Here is a 19,998-nt window from a genome sequence, read left to right on the forward strand (position 1 = left end):
CACTCTCTCTCTATCCCACACTCTCTCTCTATCCCACACTCTCTCTCTATCCCACACTCTGTCACTCTCACTCCCTCACACACACTCTCTCTCTATCCCACACTCTCTCTCTATCCCTCACTCTCTCTCTATCCCTCACTCTGTCACTCTCTCTCACTCTCTCTCTATCTCTCACTCTCTCTCTATCCCTCACTCTCTCTCTATCCCACACTCTCTCACTCTCTCTCTATCCCTCACTCTCTATCTCTCACTCTCTCTCTATCCCTCACTCTCTCTCTATCCCACACTCTCTCTCTATCCCACACTCTGTCACTCTCACTCCCTCTCACACACTCTCTCTCTATCCCACACTCTCTCTCTATCCCTCACTCTCTCTCTATCCCTCACTCTGTCACTCTCTCTCACTCTCTCTCTATCTCTCACTCTCTCTCTCTATCCCTCACTCTCTCTCTATCCCACACTCTCTCACTCTCTCTCTACCCTCACTCTCTATCTCTCACTCTCTCTCTATCCCTCACTCTCTCTCTATCCCACACTCTCTCTCTATCCCACACTCTCTCACTCTCTCTCTATCCCACACTCTCTCACTCTCTCTCTATCCCACACTCTCTCTCTATCCCACACTCTCTCACTCTCTCTCTATCCCACACTCTCTCACTCTCTCTCTATCCCACACTCTCTCTCTATCCCACACTCTCTCACTCTCTCTCTATCCCACACTCTCTCTCTATCCCTCACTCTCTCTCTATCCCACACACTCTCCATCCCACACACTCTCTCTCCATCCCACACTCTCTCTCTATCCCACACTCTCTCTCTATCCCACACTCTCTCTCTATCCCTCACTTCTATCCCTCACTCCCTCTCTATCCCTCACTCTCTCTCTATCCCACACTCTCTCTCTATCTCTATCCCACACTCTGTCACTCTCACACACTCTCTCTCTATCCCTCACTCTCTCTCTATCCCACACACTCTCTCTCTATCCCACACTCTCTCTCTATCCCACACACTCTCTCTCTATCCTACACACTCTCTCTATCCCACACTCTCTCTCTATCCCTCACTCTCTCTCTATCCCACTCACTCTCTCTCTATCCCACACACTCTCACTCTCTCTCTATCCCACACTCACTCTCTATCCCACACTCTCTCTCTATCCCACACACTGTCACTCTCACACACTCTCTCTCTATCCCACACTCTGTCACTCTCACACACTCTCTCTCTATCCCACACTCTCTCTCTATCCCACACTCTCTCTCTATCCCACACTCTCTCTCTATCCCACACACTCTCCATCCCACACACTCTCTCTCCATCCCACACTCTCTCTCTATCCCACACTCTCTCTCTATCCCACACTCTCTCTCTATCCCACACTCTGTCACTCTCACTCCCTCTCACACACTCTCTCTCTATCCCACACTCTCTCTCTATCCCTCACTCTCTCTCTATCCCACACTCTGTCACTCTCTCTCACTCTCTCTCTATCTCTCACTCTCTCTCTATCCCTCACTCTCTCTCTATCCCACACTCTGTCACTCTCTCTCTATCTCTCACTCTCTCTCTCTATCCCTCACTCTCTCTCTATCCCACACTCTCTCACTCTCTCTCTATCCCTCACTCTCTATCTCTCACTCTCTCTCTATCCCTCACTCTCTCTCTATCCCACACTCTCTCTCTATCCCACACTCTCTCACTCTCTCTCTATCCCACACTCTCTCACTCTCTCTCTATCCCACACTCTCTCTCTATCCCACACTCTCTCACTCTCTCTCTATCCCACACTCTCTCTCTATCCCACACTCTCTCACTCTCTCTCTATCCCACACTCTCTCTCTATCCCACACTCTCTCACTCTCTCTCTATCCCACACTCTCTCTCTATCCCTCACTCTCTCTCTATCCCACACACTCTCCATCCCACACACTCTCTCTCCATCCCACACTCTCTCTCTATCCCACACTCTCTCTCTATCCCTCACTTTCTATCCCTCACTCCCTCTCTATCCCTCACTCTCTCTCTATCCCACACTCTCTCTCTATCTCTATCCCACACTCTGTCACTCTCACACACTCTCTCTCTATCCCTCACTCTCTCTCTATCCCACACACTCTCTCTCTATCCCACACTCTCTCTCTATCCCACACACTCTCTCTCTATCCCACACACTCTCTCTACCCACACTCTCTCTCTATCCCTCACTCTCTCTCTATCCCACTCACTCTCTCTCTATCCCACACACTCTCACTCTCTCTCTATCCCACACTCACTCTCTATCCCACACTCTCTCTCTATCCCACACTCTGTCACTCTCTCTCACTCTCTCTCTATCTCTCACTCTCTCTCTATCCCTCACTCTCTCTCTATCCCACACTCTGTCACTCTCTCTCTATCTCTCACTCTCTCTCTCTATCCCTCACTCTCTCTCTATCCCACACTCTCTCACTCTCTCTCTATCCCTCACACTCTATCTCCACTCTCTCTACCCTCACTCTCTCTCTACCCACACACTCTCACACTCTCTCTATCCCCACTCCTCACACTCTCTCTATCCCACACACCCTCACTCTCTCCTATCCCTCACTCCCTCACTCTCTCTCTATCCCTCACTCTCTCTCTATCCCTCACTCTCTCTCTATCCCACACTCTCTCACTCTCTCTCTATCCCTCACTCTCTCTCTATCCCACACTCTCTCACTCTCTCTCTATCCCTCACACTCTCTCTCTCTATCCCACACTCTTCACTCTCTCTCTATCCCACACTCTCTCTCTATCCCACACTCTCTCACTCTCTCTCTATCCCTCACTCTCTCTCTATCCCTCACTCTCTCACTCTCTCTCTTTCCCTCTCTCTCTATCCCTCACTCTCTCTCTATCCCTCACTCTCTCTCTATCCCTCACTCTCTCTCTCTCTATCCCACACTCTGTCACTCTCTCTATCCCACACTCTCTCTCTATCTCACACTCTCTCTCTATCCCACACTCTCTCACTCTCTCTCTATCCCTCACTCTCTATCTCTCACTCTCTCTCTATCCCACACTCTCTCACTCTCTCTCTATCCCTCACTCTCTCACTCACTCTCTCTCTATCCCTCACTCTCTCACTCTCTCTCTATCTCACACTCTCTCTCTATCCCACACTCTCTCACTCTCTCTCTCTCACTCTCTCTCTATCCCTCACTCTCTCTCTATCTCACACTCTCTCTCTATCCCACACTCTCTCACTCTCTCTCTATCCCACACTCTCTCACTCTCTCTCTATCCCACACTCTCTCACTCTCTCTCTATCCCACACTCTCTCTTTATCCCACACTCTGTCACTCTCTCTCACTCTCTCTCTATCTCTCACTCTCTCTCTATCCCTCACTCTCTCTCTATCCCACACTCTCTCTCTATCCCACACTCTCTCTCTCACTCTCTCTCTATCCCTCACACTCTCTTTATCCCACACTCTGTCACTCTCTCTATCTCTCACTCTCTCTCTATCCCTCACTCTCTCTCTATCCCACACTCTGTCACTCTCTCTCTGTCCCACACTCTCTCTTTATCCCACACTCTGTCACTCTCTCTCACTCTCTCTCTATCTCTCACTCTCTCTCTATCCCTCACTCTCTCTCTATCCCACACTCTGTCACTCTCTCTCACTCTCTCTCTATCTCTCACTCTCTCTCTATCCCTCACTCTCTCTCTATCCCACACTCTGTCACTCTCTCTCTATCTCTCACTCTCTCTCTATCCCTCACTCTCTCTCTATCCCACACTCTATCCCTCACTCTCTCTCTATCCCACACTCTCTCTCTATCCCACACTCTGTCACTCTCTCTCTATCTCTCACTCTCTCTCTATCCCTCACTCTCTCTCTATCCCACACTCTATCTCTCACTCTCTCTCTATCCCTCACACTCTCTTTATCCCACACTCTGTCACTCTCTCTCTATCTCACTCTCTCTCTATCCCTCACTCTCTCTCTATCCCACACTCTGTCACTCTCTCTCTGTCCCTCACTCTCTATCTCTCACTCTCTCTCTATCCCACACTCTCTCTGTCCCACACTCTCTCTCTATCCCACACTCTCTCACTCTCTCTCTATCCCTCACTCTCTATCTCTCACTCTCTCTCTATCCCACACTCTCTCACTCTCTCTCTATCCCTCACTCTCTCACTCACTCTCTCTCTATCCCTCACTCTCTCACTCTCTCTCTATCTCACACTCTCTCTCTATCCCACACTCTCTCACTCTCTCTCTATCCCTCACACTCTCTCTATCCCACACTCTGTCACTCTCTCTCTATCCCACACTCTCTCTTTATCCCACACTCTGTCACTCTCTCTCACTCTCTCTCTATCTCTCACTCTCTCTCTATCCCTCACTCTCTCTCTATCCCACACTCTGTCACTCTCTCTCTATCTCTCACTCTCTATCCCTCACTCTCTCTCTATCCCACACTATCTCTCACTCTCTCTCTATCTCTCACTCTCTCTCTATCCCTCACTCTGTCACTCTCTCTCACTCTCTCTCTATCTCTCACTCTCTCTCTATCTCTCACTCTCTCTCTATCCCTCACTCTCTCTCTATCCCTCACTCTCTCTTTATCCCACACTCTGTCACTCTCTCTCACTCTCTCTCTATCTCTCACTCTCTCTCTATCCCTCACTCTCTCTCTATCCCACACTCTGTCACTCTCTCTCTATCTCTCACTCTCTATCCCTCACTCTCTCTCTATCCCACACTATCTCTCACTCTCTCTCTATCTCTCACTCTCTCTCTATCCCTCACTCTGTCACTCTCTCTCACTCTCTCTCTATCTCTCACTCTCTCTCTATCTCTCACTCTCTCTCTATCCCTCACTCTCTCTCTATCCCTCACTCTCTCTTTATCCCACACTCTGTCACTCTCTCTCACTCTCTCTCTATCTCTCACTCTCTCTCTATCCCTCACTCTCTCTCTATCCACACTCTGTCACTCTCTCTCTATCTCTCACTCTCTCTCTATCCCTCACTCTCTCTCTATCCCACACTCTATCTCTCACTCTCTCTCTATCCCTCACACTCTCTTTATCCCACACTCTGTCACTCTCTCTCTATCTCTCACTCTCTCTCTATCCCTCACTCTCTCTCTATCCCACACTCTGTCACTCTCTCTCTGTCCCACACTCTCTCTCTATCCCTCACTCTCTCTCTATCCCACACTCTCTCTATCCCACACTCTCTCTGTCCCACACTCTGTCACTCTCTCTCTATCCCTCACTCTCTCTCTATCCCTCACTCTCTCTCTATCCCACACTCTGTCACTCTCTCTCTGTCCCACACTCTCTCTCTATCCCTCACTCTCTATCCCTCACTCTCTTTATCCCACACTCTGTCACTCTCTCTCTATCTCTCACTCTCTCTCTATCCCTCACTCTCTCTCTATCCCTCACTCTCTCACTCTCTCTCACTCTTTCTCTATCCCTCACTCTCACTCTCTCTCTCTCCCTCACACTCTCTCTCTATCCCACACTCTCTCTGTCCCACACTCTCTCTCTATCCCTCTCTCTCTATCCCACTCTCTATCCCTCACTCTCTCACTCTCTCTCTATCCCTCACTCTCACTCTCTCCCTCACACTCTCTCTCTATCCCACACTCTCTCTGTCCCACACTCTCTCTCTATCCCTCTCTCTCTATCCCACTCTCTCTCTATCCCTCACTCTCTCACTCTCTCTCTATCCCTCACTCTCTCACTCTCTCTCTATCCCTCACTCTCTCTCTATCCCTCACTCTCACTCTCTCTCTATCCCTCACTCTCTCTCTATCCCACACTCTCTCTCTATCCCACACTCTCTCACTCTCTCTCTCCCTCACACACTCTCTCTATCCCACACTCTGTCACAGCAACAACTCGTCCCGCCTGCGCCGAGCTGCCGCCTATGATGTCATTGGAAGCCGCTGTGGTATGTAAATTATTCCAGGAGGGAGGAGGGGCTGCACCAATCAGCGGGCAGAGCGGTGACTCACCATATAAGGAGAGCTGGCGCCATAAAAGGAAACATTGTCTCTTTATATGGGGAGGGTGAAGTAGTGCCGGGTACGGGCCTGCTAGCTGCTCTTCATCCGCCAGTAAAAGCGGCGGAAAAGGGTTACCAGAGGCAGAAAACATTGCTTTATTTTGATTCATTTGAATTTTGAGGGAGGGGCGAGGTAGTTTGGGTTGAGGGTGATTTTAGTGGGTCCGGGTGAGTAGTGAGAGGAGGGATTACTTTCTGTGTGGTGTGTTGTCAGTGGCTGTGATCCGACCTGGGTTTCCTCTCCCGGTGTCTCCGGGTTCCACATTGTAACTAGTTTCCCCGCGGGAAGAGAGCCCGAGAGTGGGATAGGGAAACTGGGACAAGCTGGGATAGGGAGACCAGGACAGTCCGGGAGTGGGAACGGGACAGTCCGGGATAGAGAGTGGGAGAGCCCGGTAGTGGGAACGGGACTGGCACAGTCCGGGATAGGGAGCGGGACAGTCCGGGAGACAGGCCGCCTCTTGGAGCCGGGAACCATGTTACAGAGTCAGGCTGGAACTGGAGCCGCGGCCGCTGCTCCCGAGAACAGCAGCTCCCCAGCGGGCAGCCTCCAGCAGGCAGTCCCTCAACCTCCAGCACCTCCTCCTACTGTCACCCCCCTCCTCCTGGGCAGTCTCCGGGAAAGGGAGCTCCCCAGCACCGCTGCTGCTTCTTACAGCGGCTCCGAGCCCAGCACTGATGAAGACGAGGAGCTGGTGGTGGCTCCGGCCCCGGTTGACAGGCGCGGGGTGAAGCGGCGTCTCTCCGACTTGGAGGCGGCGGCGGCCACTGGATTGGCCGGTGAGAGCGGGGGCGGCCTGACAGCGGCCGGAGGCGGCTACGGAGCAGCGGCGGCAGCAGGAGGAGGAGCGGCGGCGGGAGCCGGACTCAAACCCGGCAAGAAAACACGAGGGCGAGTGAAGATTAAAATGGAATTCATCGATAATAAACTGAGGAGATACACAACTTTCAGCAAGAGGAAGACTGGCATCATGAAGAAGGTGAGAGATATCTACACACACACACACACGAGGTGGTCCTGGGTCCGTCTGCCCGCCTACTCTTACCTACCTCTCACATACACATAGCATTTAACAGCGACAGACAGGGAGAAACCTCTGGATAGAGTCAAGGAGTGAGGCTGTGAGGGGGAATGGGGGGGCGAGTGAGGCTGTGAGGGGGAATGGGGGGGGCGAGTGAGGCTGTGAGGGGGAATGGGGGGGGCGAGTGAGGCTGTGAGGGGGAATGGGGGGGGGCGAGTGAGGCTGTGAGGGGGAATGGGGGGGCGAGTGAGGCTGTGAGGGGGAATGGGGGGGGCGAGTGAGGCTGTGAGGGGGAATGGGGGGGGCGAGTGAGGCTGTGAGGGGGAATGGGGGGGGCGAGTGAGGCTGTGAGGGGGAATGGGGGGGGCGAGTGAGGCTGTGAGGGGGAATGGGGGGGGGCGAGTGAGGCTGTGAGGGGGAAGGGGAGCGAGTGAGGCTGTGAGGGGGAAGGGGAGCGAGTGAGGCTGTGAGGGGGAAGGGGAGCGAGTGAGGCTGTGAGGGGGAAGGGGAGCGAGTGAGGCTGTGAGGGGGAAGGGGAGCGAGTGAGGCTGTGAGGGGGAAGGGGAGCGAGTGAGGCTGTGAGGGGGAAGGGGAGCGAGTGAGGCTGTGAGGGGGAAGGGGAGCGAGTGAGGCTGTGAGGGGGAAGGGGAGCGAGTGAGGCTGTGAGGGGGAAGGGGAGCGAGTGAGGCTGTGAGGGGGAAGGGGAGCGAGTGAGGCTGTGAGGGGGAAGGGGAGCGAGTGAGGCTGTGAGGGGGAAGGGGAGCGAGTGAGGCTGTGAGGGGGAAGGGGAGCGAGTGAGGCTGTGAGGGGGAAGGGGGGGGTAGTGAGGCTGTGAGGGGGAAGGGGGGGGTAGTGAGGCTGTGAGGGGGAAGGGGGGGGTAGTGAGGCTGTGAGGGGGAAGGGGAGCGAGTGAGGCTGTGAGGGGGAAGGGGAGCGAGTGAGGCTGTGAGGGGGAAGGGGGGGTAGTGAGGCTGTGAGGGGGAAGGGGGGGGTAGTGAGGCTGTGAGGGGGAAGGGGGGGGTAGTGAGGCTGTGAGGGGGAAGGGGGGGTAGTGAGGCTGTGAGGGGGAAGGGGGGGGTAGTGAGGCTGTGAGGGGGAAGGGGGGGGTAGTGAGGCTGTGAGGGGGAAGGGGGGGTAGTGAGGCTGTGAGGGGGAAGGGGGGGGTAGTGAGGCTGTGAGGGGGAAGGGGGGGGTAGTGAGGCTGTGAGGGGGAAGGGGGGGGTAGTGAGGCTGTGAGGGGGAAGGGGGGGGTAGTGAGGCTGTGAGGGGGAAGGGGGGGTAGTGAGGCTGTGAGGGGGAAGGGGGGGGTAGTGAGGCTGTGAGGGGGGGGTAGTGAGGCTGTGAGGGGGAAGGGGGGGCGTAGTGAGGCTGTGAGGGGAGGGCCGGGGGGCAAGGGGTAGGTGAGTCGGGGAGGGGGTGGGTGCGTCTGCGAGGCTGAATCCTCCCTTTAAAATGAACAAGAAAATAGGTAAAGCTATTAAAGTAACGGTGTGGGGTGCAGGTTGGAATAGGCACTGGTAAATTGTTAGGTATGTTTGGGGAAGGGCATGAAGAAAGAAAATGTTCCAGATGGAGTAAAGAAAGTGCAGTCGAGAGCCCCTGGAGATTGAAGGGACTTGCTGGGCTGGACGGTGTGTATAAAAATCTGTCTATTTACGTCTGTATACTGTCTGTCCCAGTGAGCAGGCCGTGTGCTTGGATGAATTGTGACCGAACCTGGTTAATAGTGTAATTTCTTTTGCTGATGGTTGATTTCCACGCTGCTGATTATTCCTGCCATGGCCGATTAGCCTGCTCGCATCCACATGAAGGTTGGGTGCTTGAGTGAGCTATTGAAGGGAACTGTTCCCCAGCGATTTGGGGGATGTTAAAACTTTGTGCTAACGGTGAATTGTGAATGTCAGGTTGGCTGTGTGATCCAGTTTAAAGTGTCATGGCAGTCGGTATAGGCCACTGGGCTTTCATGATATCAGCTGTTCTGTTGGTAATTGGGACCAGATAATCACGGTTGTGGATCTCGATCTTGTAGTTGAGGCCATGACCCCAATGTGGCCCCCTCCCCAGTTTGTTGCTGCTTATTCCGTTCCTCTTCCTGGTCACTGAGGCTGAACCAGACTGTTCACAACCTTGGCATCCGAGGTGACCCTGAGCTCTGATCCCATATCCCTACTTTATAATATCACTCATCTCCACCCTGCTGAGCTCATCTGCTGCTGCAACCCTCATCTACACATTTGTTAGCTCTATCCTTGTCTATTCCAACATTCTCTCAGCTGGCCTTGCATCTTGCCGAACCTGCTCACCCATCACTCCTGTACTTGCTGACCACCACCAGGAGGTTTGGAAATTCTTATTCTTCTGTTAAAATCTCTTCATGCAACCTTGCCTCCCCCAAGTCTGTAACTTACTTTATATAGCTTGCTGATCAATTTTGTCTGATAGCATTCCTGTGAAGCACCTTGGTGCATTTCTATTACATTAAAGACACTGGATAAATGCTAATTGTAATTAGGGCTTTACCTTTGGAATTAAGCTGGCTTCTGTTTTAACTTTTTAAAAATATTTCATTCAGCATGTGTCAAGGAATGACCAGCTGTGAGTGACTAAAGGGAGCAGTTGAAACTTTGAGTTTGGAGTTGTCACTGTGTCTGGCACGGTTTAGTTCTCTCCAATTCTCTTCCTGCATTTTTTTTATTTGTTCATGGGATGTGGTTGTTGCTGGTGAGGTCAGCATTTATTGCTCGTCCCTAATTGCCCTTGAGAAGGTGGTGGTGAGCTGCCAACTTGAACCACTGCTGTCCATGTGGGGTAGGTACACCAACAGTGCTGTTAGGAAGGGAATTCCAGGATTTTGACCCAGCGACAGTGAAGGAATGGCGATATAGTTCCAAGTCAGGATGGTGTGTGACTTGGAGGGGAACTTGCAGGTGGTGGTGTTCCCATGTGTCTGCTGTCCTTGTCCTTCTAGGTGGTCGAGGCCGTGGGTTCTGTCTAAGGAGCCTTGGTGCATTGCTGCAGTGCATCTTGTAGAGGGTACACACTGCTGCCACTGTGCGTCGGTGGTGGAGGGAGTGAATGTTTGTAGATGGGGTGTCAATCAAGCGGGCTGCTTTGTCCTGGATGGTGTCGAACTTCTTGAGTGTTGTTGGAACTGCACCCATCCAGGCAAGTGGAGAGTATTCCATCACACTCCTGACTTGTGCCTTGTAGATGGTGGACAGGCTTTGGAGAGTCAGGAGGTGAGTTACTCGCATCAGGATTCCTCGCCTCTGACCTGCTCGTGTAGCCACGGTATTTATATGGTTACTCCAGTTCAGTTTCTGGTCAATGGTAACCCCAGGATGTTGATAGTGGAGGGATTCAGCGATGGTAATGCCGTTGAATGTCATGGGGAAATGGTTAGATTCTCTCTAGTTGGAGATGGTCATTGCCGGGCACTTGTGTGGCGCGAATGTTACTTGCCATTTCTCAGCCCAAGCCTGGATGTTGTCCAGGTCTTGCTGCATTTCTACACGGACAGCTTCAGTATCTGAGGAGTCATGAATGGTGCTGAACATTGTGCAATCATCAGCGAACATCCGCACTTCTGACCTTATGATTGAAGGAAGGTCATTGATGAAGCAGCTGAAGATGGTTGGGCCCAGGACATTATCCTGAGCAACTCCTGCAGTGATGTCCTGGGACTGCGATGATTGACCCCCAACAACCACAACCATCTTCCTTTGTGCTAGGTATGACTCCAGCCAGCGGAGAGTTTTCCCCCTGATTCCCATTGACCTCAGTTTTGCTAGGGCTCCTTGATGCCATACTCGGTCAAATGCTGCCTTGATGTCAAGGTCAGTCACTCTCACCTCACCTCTTGAGTTCAGCCCTTTTGTCCATGTTTGAACCAAGGCTGTAATGAGGTCAGGTGCTGAGTGGCCCTGGCGGAACCCAAACTGAGCGTCACTGAGCAGGTTCTTGCTAAGCAAGTGCTGCTTGATCGCATTGTTGATGACACCTTCCATCACTTTACTGATTGAGAGTAGACTGATGGGGGGTTAATTGGCCGGGTTGGATTATTCCTGCTTTTTGTGTACAGGACATACTTGGGCAATTTTCCACATTGCCGGGTCGATGCCAGTGTTGTAGCTGTACTGGAACAGCTTGGCTAGGGGCGCAGCAAGTTCTGGAGCACGGGTCTTCAGTACTATTGCTGGAATATTGTCAGGGCCCGTGGCTTTTGCAGTATCCAGTGCCTTCAGTCATTTCTTGATATCACGCGGAATGAATCGAATTGGCTGAAGTTTGGCATCTGTAATGCTGGGGACTTCAGGAGAGGGCCGAGATGGATCATCAACTTGGCACTTCTGGCTGAAGATTGTTGCAAATGCTTCAGCCTTATCTTTCGCACTGATGTGCTGGGCTCCCCCATCATTGAGGATGGGGATATTTGTGGAGCCACCTCCTCCAGTTAGTTGTTTAATTGTCCACCACTATTCACGGCTGGATTTGGCAGGACTGCAGAGCTTCGATCTGATCTGTTGGTTATGGGATCGCTTAGCTCTGTCTATTGCATGCTGCTTACGCAGTTTGGCACGCAGATATTCCTGTGTTGTAGCTTCACCAGGTTGACACCTCATTTTGAGGTATGCCTGGTGCTGCTCCTGGCATGCCCTCCTGCACTCTTCATTGAACCGGATTGGTCTCCTGGCTTGATGGTAATGGTAGAGTGGGGGATATGCCGGTCTATGAGGTTACAGATTGTGGTTGAGTACAATTCTGCTGCTGCTGATGGTTCACAGCGCCTCATGGATGCCCAGTTTTGCATTGCTCGATCTGTTAGAAATCTATCCTATTTAGCACGGTGATAGTGCCGCACAACATGATGGACGGTATCCTCAATGTGAAGGCAGGACTTCGTCTCCACAAGGACTGTGCGGTGGTCACTCCTACTAATACTGTCATGGACAGAAGCATCTGCGGCAGGTAGATTGGTGAGGATGAGGTCAAGTATGTTTTTCCCTCGTGTTGGTTCCCCCCCACCTGCTGCAGACCCAGTTTAGCAGCTATGTCCTTTAGGACTCGGCCGCTCGGTCAGTACTGGTGCTGCCGAGCCACTCTTGGTGATGGACATTGAAGTCTCCCACCCAGAGTACATTTTGTGCCCTTGCCACCCTCAATGCTTCCTCCAAGTGGTGTTCAACATGGAGGAGTACTGACTCATCAGCTGAGGGAGGGCAGTAGGTGGTAACCAGTAGGAGGTTACCTTGCCCATGTTTGGCCTGATGCCATGAGACTTCATGGGGTCCAGGTTTGATGTTGAGGATTCCCAGGGCAACTCCCTCCCTACTATGTACCACTGTCCCACCACCTCTGGTGGGTCTGTCCTGCCGGTGGGACAGGACATACTCGGGGATGGTGATGGCAGTGTCTGGGACATTGTCTGTAAGGTATGACTCTGTGAGTATGACTATGTCAGACTGTTGCTTGACTAGTCTGTGGGACAGCTCTCCCAACTTTGGCACAAGCCCCCAGATGTTAGTAAGGAGGACTTTGCAGGGTCGACTGGGCTGGGTTTGCCGTTGTTGTTTCCGGTGTCTCGGTCGATGCCGGGTGGTCTGTCTGGTTTCATTCCTTTTTATTGTGTAGCAGTTAGGTACAACTGAGTGGCTTGCTAGGCCATTTCAGAGGGCATGTAAGAGTTAACCACATTGCTGTGGGTCTGGAGTCACATGTCGGCCAGACCAGGTAAGGACAGCAGGTTTCCTTCCCTAAAGGACATTAGTGAACCAGATGGGTTTTTAGAACAATCGACAATGGTTTCATGGCCATCATTAGACTAGCTTTTAATTCCAGATTTATTAATTAAATTCAAATTCCACCTTCTGCTGTTGTGGGATTCGAACCCATGTCCCCAGAGAAATACCCTGGGTTACTAGTCCAGTGACAATACCACTACGCCACCACCTATCCTGTGTTTGTAGTATATATAAATGATTTGGAGGAAAATGTAGCTGGTCTGATTAGTAAGTTTGCGGACAACACAAAGGTTGGTGGAGTTGCGGATAATGATGAGGATTGTCAGAGGATACAGCAGGATATAGATCGGTTGGATACTTGGGCGCAGAAATGACAGGTGGAGTTTAATCCGGACAAATGGGAGGTAATGCATTTTGGAAGGTCTAATGCAGGTGGGAGGTATACAGTAAATGGCAGAACCCTTAGGAGTATTGACAGGCAGAGAGATCTGGGCGTACAGGTCCACAGGTCACAAAGTGGCAACGCAGGTGGATAAGGTAGTCAAGAAGGCATACGGCATGCTTGCCTTCATCGGTCGGGGCATAGAGTATAAAAATTGGCAAGTCATGTTGCAGCTGTACGGAGTCTTAGTTAGGCCACACTTGGAATATTGCATACAATTCTGGTCGCCACACTACCAGAAGGACGTGGAGGCTTTGGAGAGGGTACAGAGGAGGTTTACCAGGATGTTGCCTGATCTAGAGGGCATTAGCTATGAGGAGAGGTTGGATAAACTCGGATTGTTTTCACTGGAACGACTGAGGTGGAGGGGCGACATGGTAGAGGTTTACAAAGTTATGAGTAGCATGGACAGAGTGGATAGTCAGAAGCTTTTTCCCAGGGGGAAAGAGTCAGTTACTAGGGGACATAGGTTTAAGGTGCGAGGGGCAAAGTTTAGAGGGGATGTGCGAGGCAAGTTCTTTACATAGAGGGTGGTGAGTGCCTGGAACTTGCTGCCGGGGGAGGTGGTGGAAGCAGATACGATAGTGAAGTTTAAGAGGCATCTTGACAAATACATGAATAGGAAGGGAATAGAGGGATATGGGCCCCGGAAGTACAGAAGGTGTTAGTTTAGACAGGCATCCAGATTGGTGCAGGCTTGGAGGGCCGAATGGCCTGTTCCTGTGCTGTACTGTTCTTTGATGTCGTCTATATGAATTTTATCAAGGCTTTTGATAACATTCCACTGGCAAACTAGTCACAAAACCAAAGGCCCGTGGCATCTAAGGGAAAGTGGCAAATTGGATTCACAATTGGCTCAGAGGCATGAAGCAAAGGGTAATGGTAGATGGATGTTTTTGTGATTGGAAGACTGTTCCCTGTGGAGTTCCATCGGGCTCTGAATAGGTCCCTTGGTTTTTGTGGTGTATATATAAATGATTTGCCTTTGAATGTAGGGGTATGATTTAAAAAGCTTGATAATGAAGAAGAAAGCTGTCGACTGCAGGAAGTTATCAATGGACTAGACGGGAGGCGGAACAGTGGCAAATAGAGTTCAATATGGAGAAGTGGGGGATAGCTTTCCCCAAATGCACTGACAAGGCATGAGGATGTTGCCAGGGATGGAGAATTTTAGCTATGAGGAAAGGTTGGATGGGCTGGGGTTTTCTTTGGAATAGAGGAGGCTGAGAGATTTAATTGAGGTGTATAAAATTATGAGGGGCCTAGACAGATTGGATGGGAAGGACCTATTTCCATTAACAGAGGTTAATAACCAGGGAGCTTAGGTTTAACGTAATTGGCAGAAGGATAAGAGGGTAATTGAGTATTTTTTCACCCAGAGGGTGGTGGGGGTCTGGAACTCACTGCGTAAAAGAGTGGTAGAGGCAGAAACCCTCAACTCATTTAAAAACACTTGGATATTCACTTGAAGTGCTCTGGATCAAGAGTTGGAAAGTGGGATTAGACCGGATAGATCTATTTGGGCTGGTATGGACACGATGGGCCGAATGGCCAACTACTGTGCCTTATATCTTTCTATGTTTCTGTTGGTAAGACTGAGGCTGCTGTTTTCGGTCCCTGCCACAAAAACGGCGTACTCTATCTACTGACTCCATCCCTCTCCCTCGCAACTGTCTGAGGCTGAACCAGACTGTTCTCAACCTTAGTGTCATGTTTGACCTTGGGATGAGCTTCCAGCCATACATCACTAAGATTGCCTTTTTCTATCTCTAACATCTCCTGACTTTGCCCCGTCTCAGCTGATCTGCCACTGAAACTCTCATCCTTGCCTTTGTTACCTTCGGACTTGACTATTCCGATGCACTGCTGGCTGGTCTCCCACATTCTACTGTCTGTAAACTCAAGGTTATCCAAAACTCTTGCCTGTGTCATTAGTTACACCAATTCCCATCTGTCACCCCTGTGCTCACTGATAGTCATTGGCTCCTGGCAAGCAATGCTCAATTTAAAAAAACATTCTCATCCTTGTTTTCAGATCCCTCCATGACCTCACCCCTCCCTATCTCTGTAATCTCCTCCATGACCTCACCCCTCCCTATCTCTGTAATCTCCTCCATGACCTCACCCCTCCCTATCTCTGTAATCTCCTCCATGACCTCGCCCCTCCCTATCTCTGTAATCTCCTCCATGACCTAGCCCCTCCCTATCTCTGTAATCTCCTCCATGACCTCGCCCCTCCCTATCTCTGTAATCTCCTCCATGACCTCGCCCCTCCCTATCTCTGTAATCTCCTCCATGACCTCGCCCCTCCCTATCTCTGTAATCTCCTCCATGACCTCGCCCCTCCCTATCTCTGTAATCTCCTCCATGACCTCGCCCCTCCCTATCTCTGTAATCTCCTCCATGACCTCGCCCCTCCCTATCTCTGTAATCTCCTCCATGACCTCGCCCCTCCCTATCTCTGTAATCTCCTCCATGACCTCGCCCCTCCCTATCTCTGTAATCTCCTCCATGACCTCGCCCCTCCCTATCTCTGTAATCTCCTCCATGACCTCGCCCCTCCCTATCTCTGTAATCTCCTCCATGACCTCGCCCCTCCCTATCTCTGTAATCTCCTCCATGACCTCGCCCCTCCCTATCTCTGTAATCTCCTCCATGACCTCGCCCCTCCCTATCTCTGTAATTTTCTGCAGCCCCACAACCATCAGTAACCTGTACTCGTATAATTCTGGCCTCTTGTGCATCCCTGATTTTAATCGCTCCACCATTGGTGACTCCGCCTTCAGCTGCCTAGGCTCTAAACGCGAATACCCCCTCGCCACCTTTCTGCCTCGCTATCTCACTTTCCTCCTTTAAAACACTCCTTAAAACGTACCTGTTTGACTGAGCTTTTGACCATCTTCTGTAATATTGCCTTATGTGGCTCAGTGTCAGATTTTACTGTATCTTGGGAAGTCCCAAAGTCCTTCAGCCAATGAAATATTCTTGAAATGTAGGCATTACGACTAACATTAAAATGCAGCAGCTGATTTGTTCATCGCAGTGAAACAAAGGACCATATATTCTATTTTAGTGATGTTGGTGAAGGGATATATATTGATCAGGACACCAAGGCGAACTCCCCTACTTCTCTTCAGTATTGTGCTCTGGGATCTTTTATGTCCACTTTAGAATCATAGAATGGTTACAGTACAGAAAGAGGCCATTTGGCCCATCAAGCCCTGCTGGCTCTCTGCACGAGCAATTTAGCTAGTCCTATCTTCTGCCCTGTCCTTATAGCCCTGCAAATTTTTTTCCTTCAAATAAGTAGCTAATTCTCTTTTTTGAAAGCCATGATTAAATCTGCCTCCACCACACTCTTGGGCAGTATATTCCAGATCGTAATCACTCAATGTGTTAATTTTCCTCATGTCGCTGATGCTGCTTTTTCGAGTCACCTTAAATCAGTGTCCTCTGCTTCTTGCCAGTGGGAGTAGTTTCTATTTAGACACCTCGTGATTTTGAACACTGCTATCAAATCTCTCAACCCTTCTCTGAAGAGAACAACCCCAGCTTCTCTACGCTATCCATATATCTCTGGAACCATTCTCGTGAATCTTTTCTGCACTCTCCCTAATGCCTTCGTATTGTTACGACCAAGGCGGGAGTAATGCACTGTTAATTCAGTCCCACTACTCCACAGTTCACAGCATATATTAGTAAAGTTTCCCACCTACCAGAAAATAGCCAAATTAAACGCACTATTTGTCCCCCAGAATAAAACACCCCAAACCAGGTTTCTTGAAACAACAACAAAATTAACTATTTATGAATAAACTAGGTCTTGAGCAATAGTGAGATAACTCTGTGTGAAATAGATTCTTTTAAAACTTCATATTCTTCCTAACCCTCATGCGCACACACACATTCAAAAAAACAGTTAACCAGGGAAAAAGTTTTCTCTGTTTACAACTGTTTATTAGGAATAATAAACTAATAGGGTTGTCAAGGTCTGGTAGGGTATTTCTGGGTCGGTGAGATGTCCCAGAGATGAATAGTTGGGTGCCACTCAGTCTCTCCTGGCGAGGTTGTTGAACAGTCTGATGGGTAGGCTTTCAAGGCAATTGGGTAGGCCTTTCAGCAAAGGGCTGTAGCAACTGGCCTACTTGGGTTCTGAAGTAGCAGTCTAGCAATAGAAGCTTTCTTGAGATTTCAGGATCTCCCAAAACACAAAAGGCAACAGGAATCACTCTTGAGGCAGAGATTCTTGAGACTGGAGGCAATAGGAAACTGCTGCCTTTCAATGCCTCTCTGCAAAGCAGTCTTCTTCCATAGACAGCAGCAGTTCCTCTTTTCCTGGGTCTTTTTTCCTTTCCAGGGGCCTTTTCCTCTCCAGGCAGACCACAGCCACCACCTCGAATGAAGGATTTCTTTTTCTGAGAGGCAAGTCGTCTTTTACGGAGAGTAGGTCTTTTTCTCTTGTCTGCAAAAAGGTCTCAGCCAGCTCACTGCATGCTGCTGGTCCAGCCCACACCACTTTCAGAATGCAAAGTGACACTAAAACCCACAATTAAGTCATGTGATAGTCATAAATCTTCCTGCCATTTCCCTGTTGAGCTGCTTGGAAACAGGTGCCTTGCAGTCTGTGCACACTTCACTCAGTCCTCAATTCTAATATCAGCTCTTAGAGCACTTTCTGCAAAGAAAAATAGAAACACTCACATAACCATATCCTATCTAAAGTGCAGTGTCCAGAACTGAACACAGTACTCCAGTTGAGGCCAAACCAGAGTTTTGTATGGGTGCATCATAAAACTTCCTTGCTTTACTACTCTACATGCCGATTTATAAAGCCCAGGATTCCATATGCCTTATTACCTGCTTTCTCAACCTTCCCTGCCACCTTCAGTGATTTGTGCACATATACATGTCCCTCTGTTTTCCTGCGCTCCAAATTTGTTAGAATCTGATATAAAGGATGTGATAACTAGACACACAAAAGAAAAGTATTATTGGGCAGAGTCAACATGGATTTATGAAAGGGAAATCGTGTTTGACAAACCTGTTAGGAGTTTTTTGAGGATGTTACTTGCAGCATAGAAAAAGGAGAACCAGTGGATGTGGTGTATTTGGATTTTCAGAAGATTTTTGATAAGGTCCCACAAAGGAGATTAGTAAACAAAATTAGAGCACATGGGATTGGGGGTAAGATACTGGTATGGATTGAGAATTGGTTAACAGACAGAAAACCGAGTAGGAATAAATGGATCATTCACAGGGTGGCAGGCTGTTACTAGTGGGATGCTGCAAGGATCAGTGCTGGGGCCACAGTTGTTCACAATCTTGCTCGCCCTCCCCAGCACTGGATAATGTGCTGCTGCGGTTCTATATCTATGCATTAATTAAATACAAATTTGTAAAGGAGCTGCCAGCTCTGAGAAGTCGGAACTATCGGAAGAGATGGATGCAGCAGGAAAATAAAGGTTGCTGGGTGACCTGACCTAGTAGAGCTCTTTAAATTATGAAGGTGGTTGAAAGGGTTGTTGCAGCGGAGATGTTTCCATCTGCGGGGGAGACCAGCACTAGCTTAAATATGAGATAGTCAGCACTAAATTCAGTAAGGAATTCAGGAGAAACTTCTTCACCTGGTAAAATTCCACATTCTAACTGTCCTCCAGGTAGAGTAATTGAGGTGAATGGTATAGATGCATTTAATGGGAAGTTAGATTTGCGCATGAGGGAGAGGGGAATCGAAGCATCTATGGATGTGATTAGATGAAGTAAATAGAGTGGGAAGAGCAGTTGATCTGATCAGCCTGTTTACCTGCTGTAATTTCCATGTAATACTATCTTCAGCAGAGGGAATTGTACATCCTTGGTTCCCAGGCCAATGTTGGGTAAAATGTGGATGTTGCAGTGTCATTGGGTGTTGAAGGGGTTTACTGCAAGTGAATGTTACCGGGAAACTGTTGCATCTGACGGTGAGAAAGCACCAGAGTTTTACCTGTGTGTGGGGCCTGGTTGCTGCCTCCTCGCCTTCAGGCTGCTGACTAGTACGGAAGCATCCCACAAATGTTGGAGCCCAGTTCAGTGCACATTTAGGTCATCGTTCCAGGTATCAGCCTAAATACTGAATGCTGGCAGTTGAACTGTGGAGTTCCAACAGGGAGAACTGGATAGAGGTTCGCAATGGGACCCTAGCCGAGTGTTAAATAGAAGTTAGAGCATCGAAACAACAGGTCGGTTGTCTCAACTGGCCTCTGTTGATGTTTGTTGCAATGGGTTTGCTCCCACTTGGCTTCACGTAGCCCTATCAGCATATCCTCCTTGTCTGTCTCCAATACCTTTCCAGCTTCCTCTTAAATATTCCTGTCATGCTAGACTCCCCAGGGGCAGAGGCAAATTATAGTCCCAAATATTTCCCTGATTCTTTTTTCATTCATTTGTGGGATGTGAGTGTCACAGGCAAGGTCAGTATTTATTGCCCTTGAAGATGATGAGCTGGTCCAGACAGCTCAGTCCCATACTCGGTGCCTCTGCCTCTTGCGTGCTGTAACTTTGGGAAAGTGTTAAAATGGAGACACATAGCACACTATCCCAGCTGTTGAACTGCAGTTTATTATAATATAGCACAGTGTCCGAGCTGTTGAACTGCAGTTTATTATTATATAGCACAGTGTCCGAGCTGTTAAACTGTAGTTTATTATTATATAGCACAGTGTCCGAGCTATTAAACTGCAGTTTATTATTATATAGCACAGTG

General features: G+C 49.7%; 1 protein-coding gene across 1 annotated transcript in view; it reads left to right on the plus strand.

The window, feature by feature from the left end:
• The first annotated feature begins 6,198 nt into the window (after nucleotides 1–6,198).
• srfa (serum response factor a) overlaps nucleotides 6,199–19,998 on the plus strand; it is a 209,202-nt gene continuing 195,402 nt past the window's right edge. Inside the window, exon 1 of the mRNA XM_068028613.1 lies at nucleotides 6,199–7,031. Coding sequence (XP_067884714.1) covers nucleotides 6,528–7,031 — 504 coding nt within the window. The 5' untranslated portion in view covers nucleotides 6,199–6,527. The remainder of the gene's footprint in view (nucleotides 7,032–19,998) is intronic.

This window comes from Heterodontus francisci, chromosome 3 (genome assembly GCF_036365525.1).
Source record: "Heterodontus francisci isolate sHetFra1 chromosome 3, sHetFra1.hap1, whole genome shotgun sequence".
Classification (NCBI taxonomy): Eukaryota; Metazoa; Chordata; class Chondrichthyes; order Heterodontiformes; family Heterodontidae; genus Heterodontus; species Heterodontus francisci.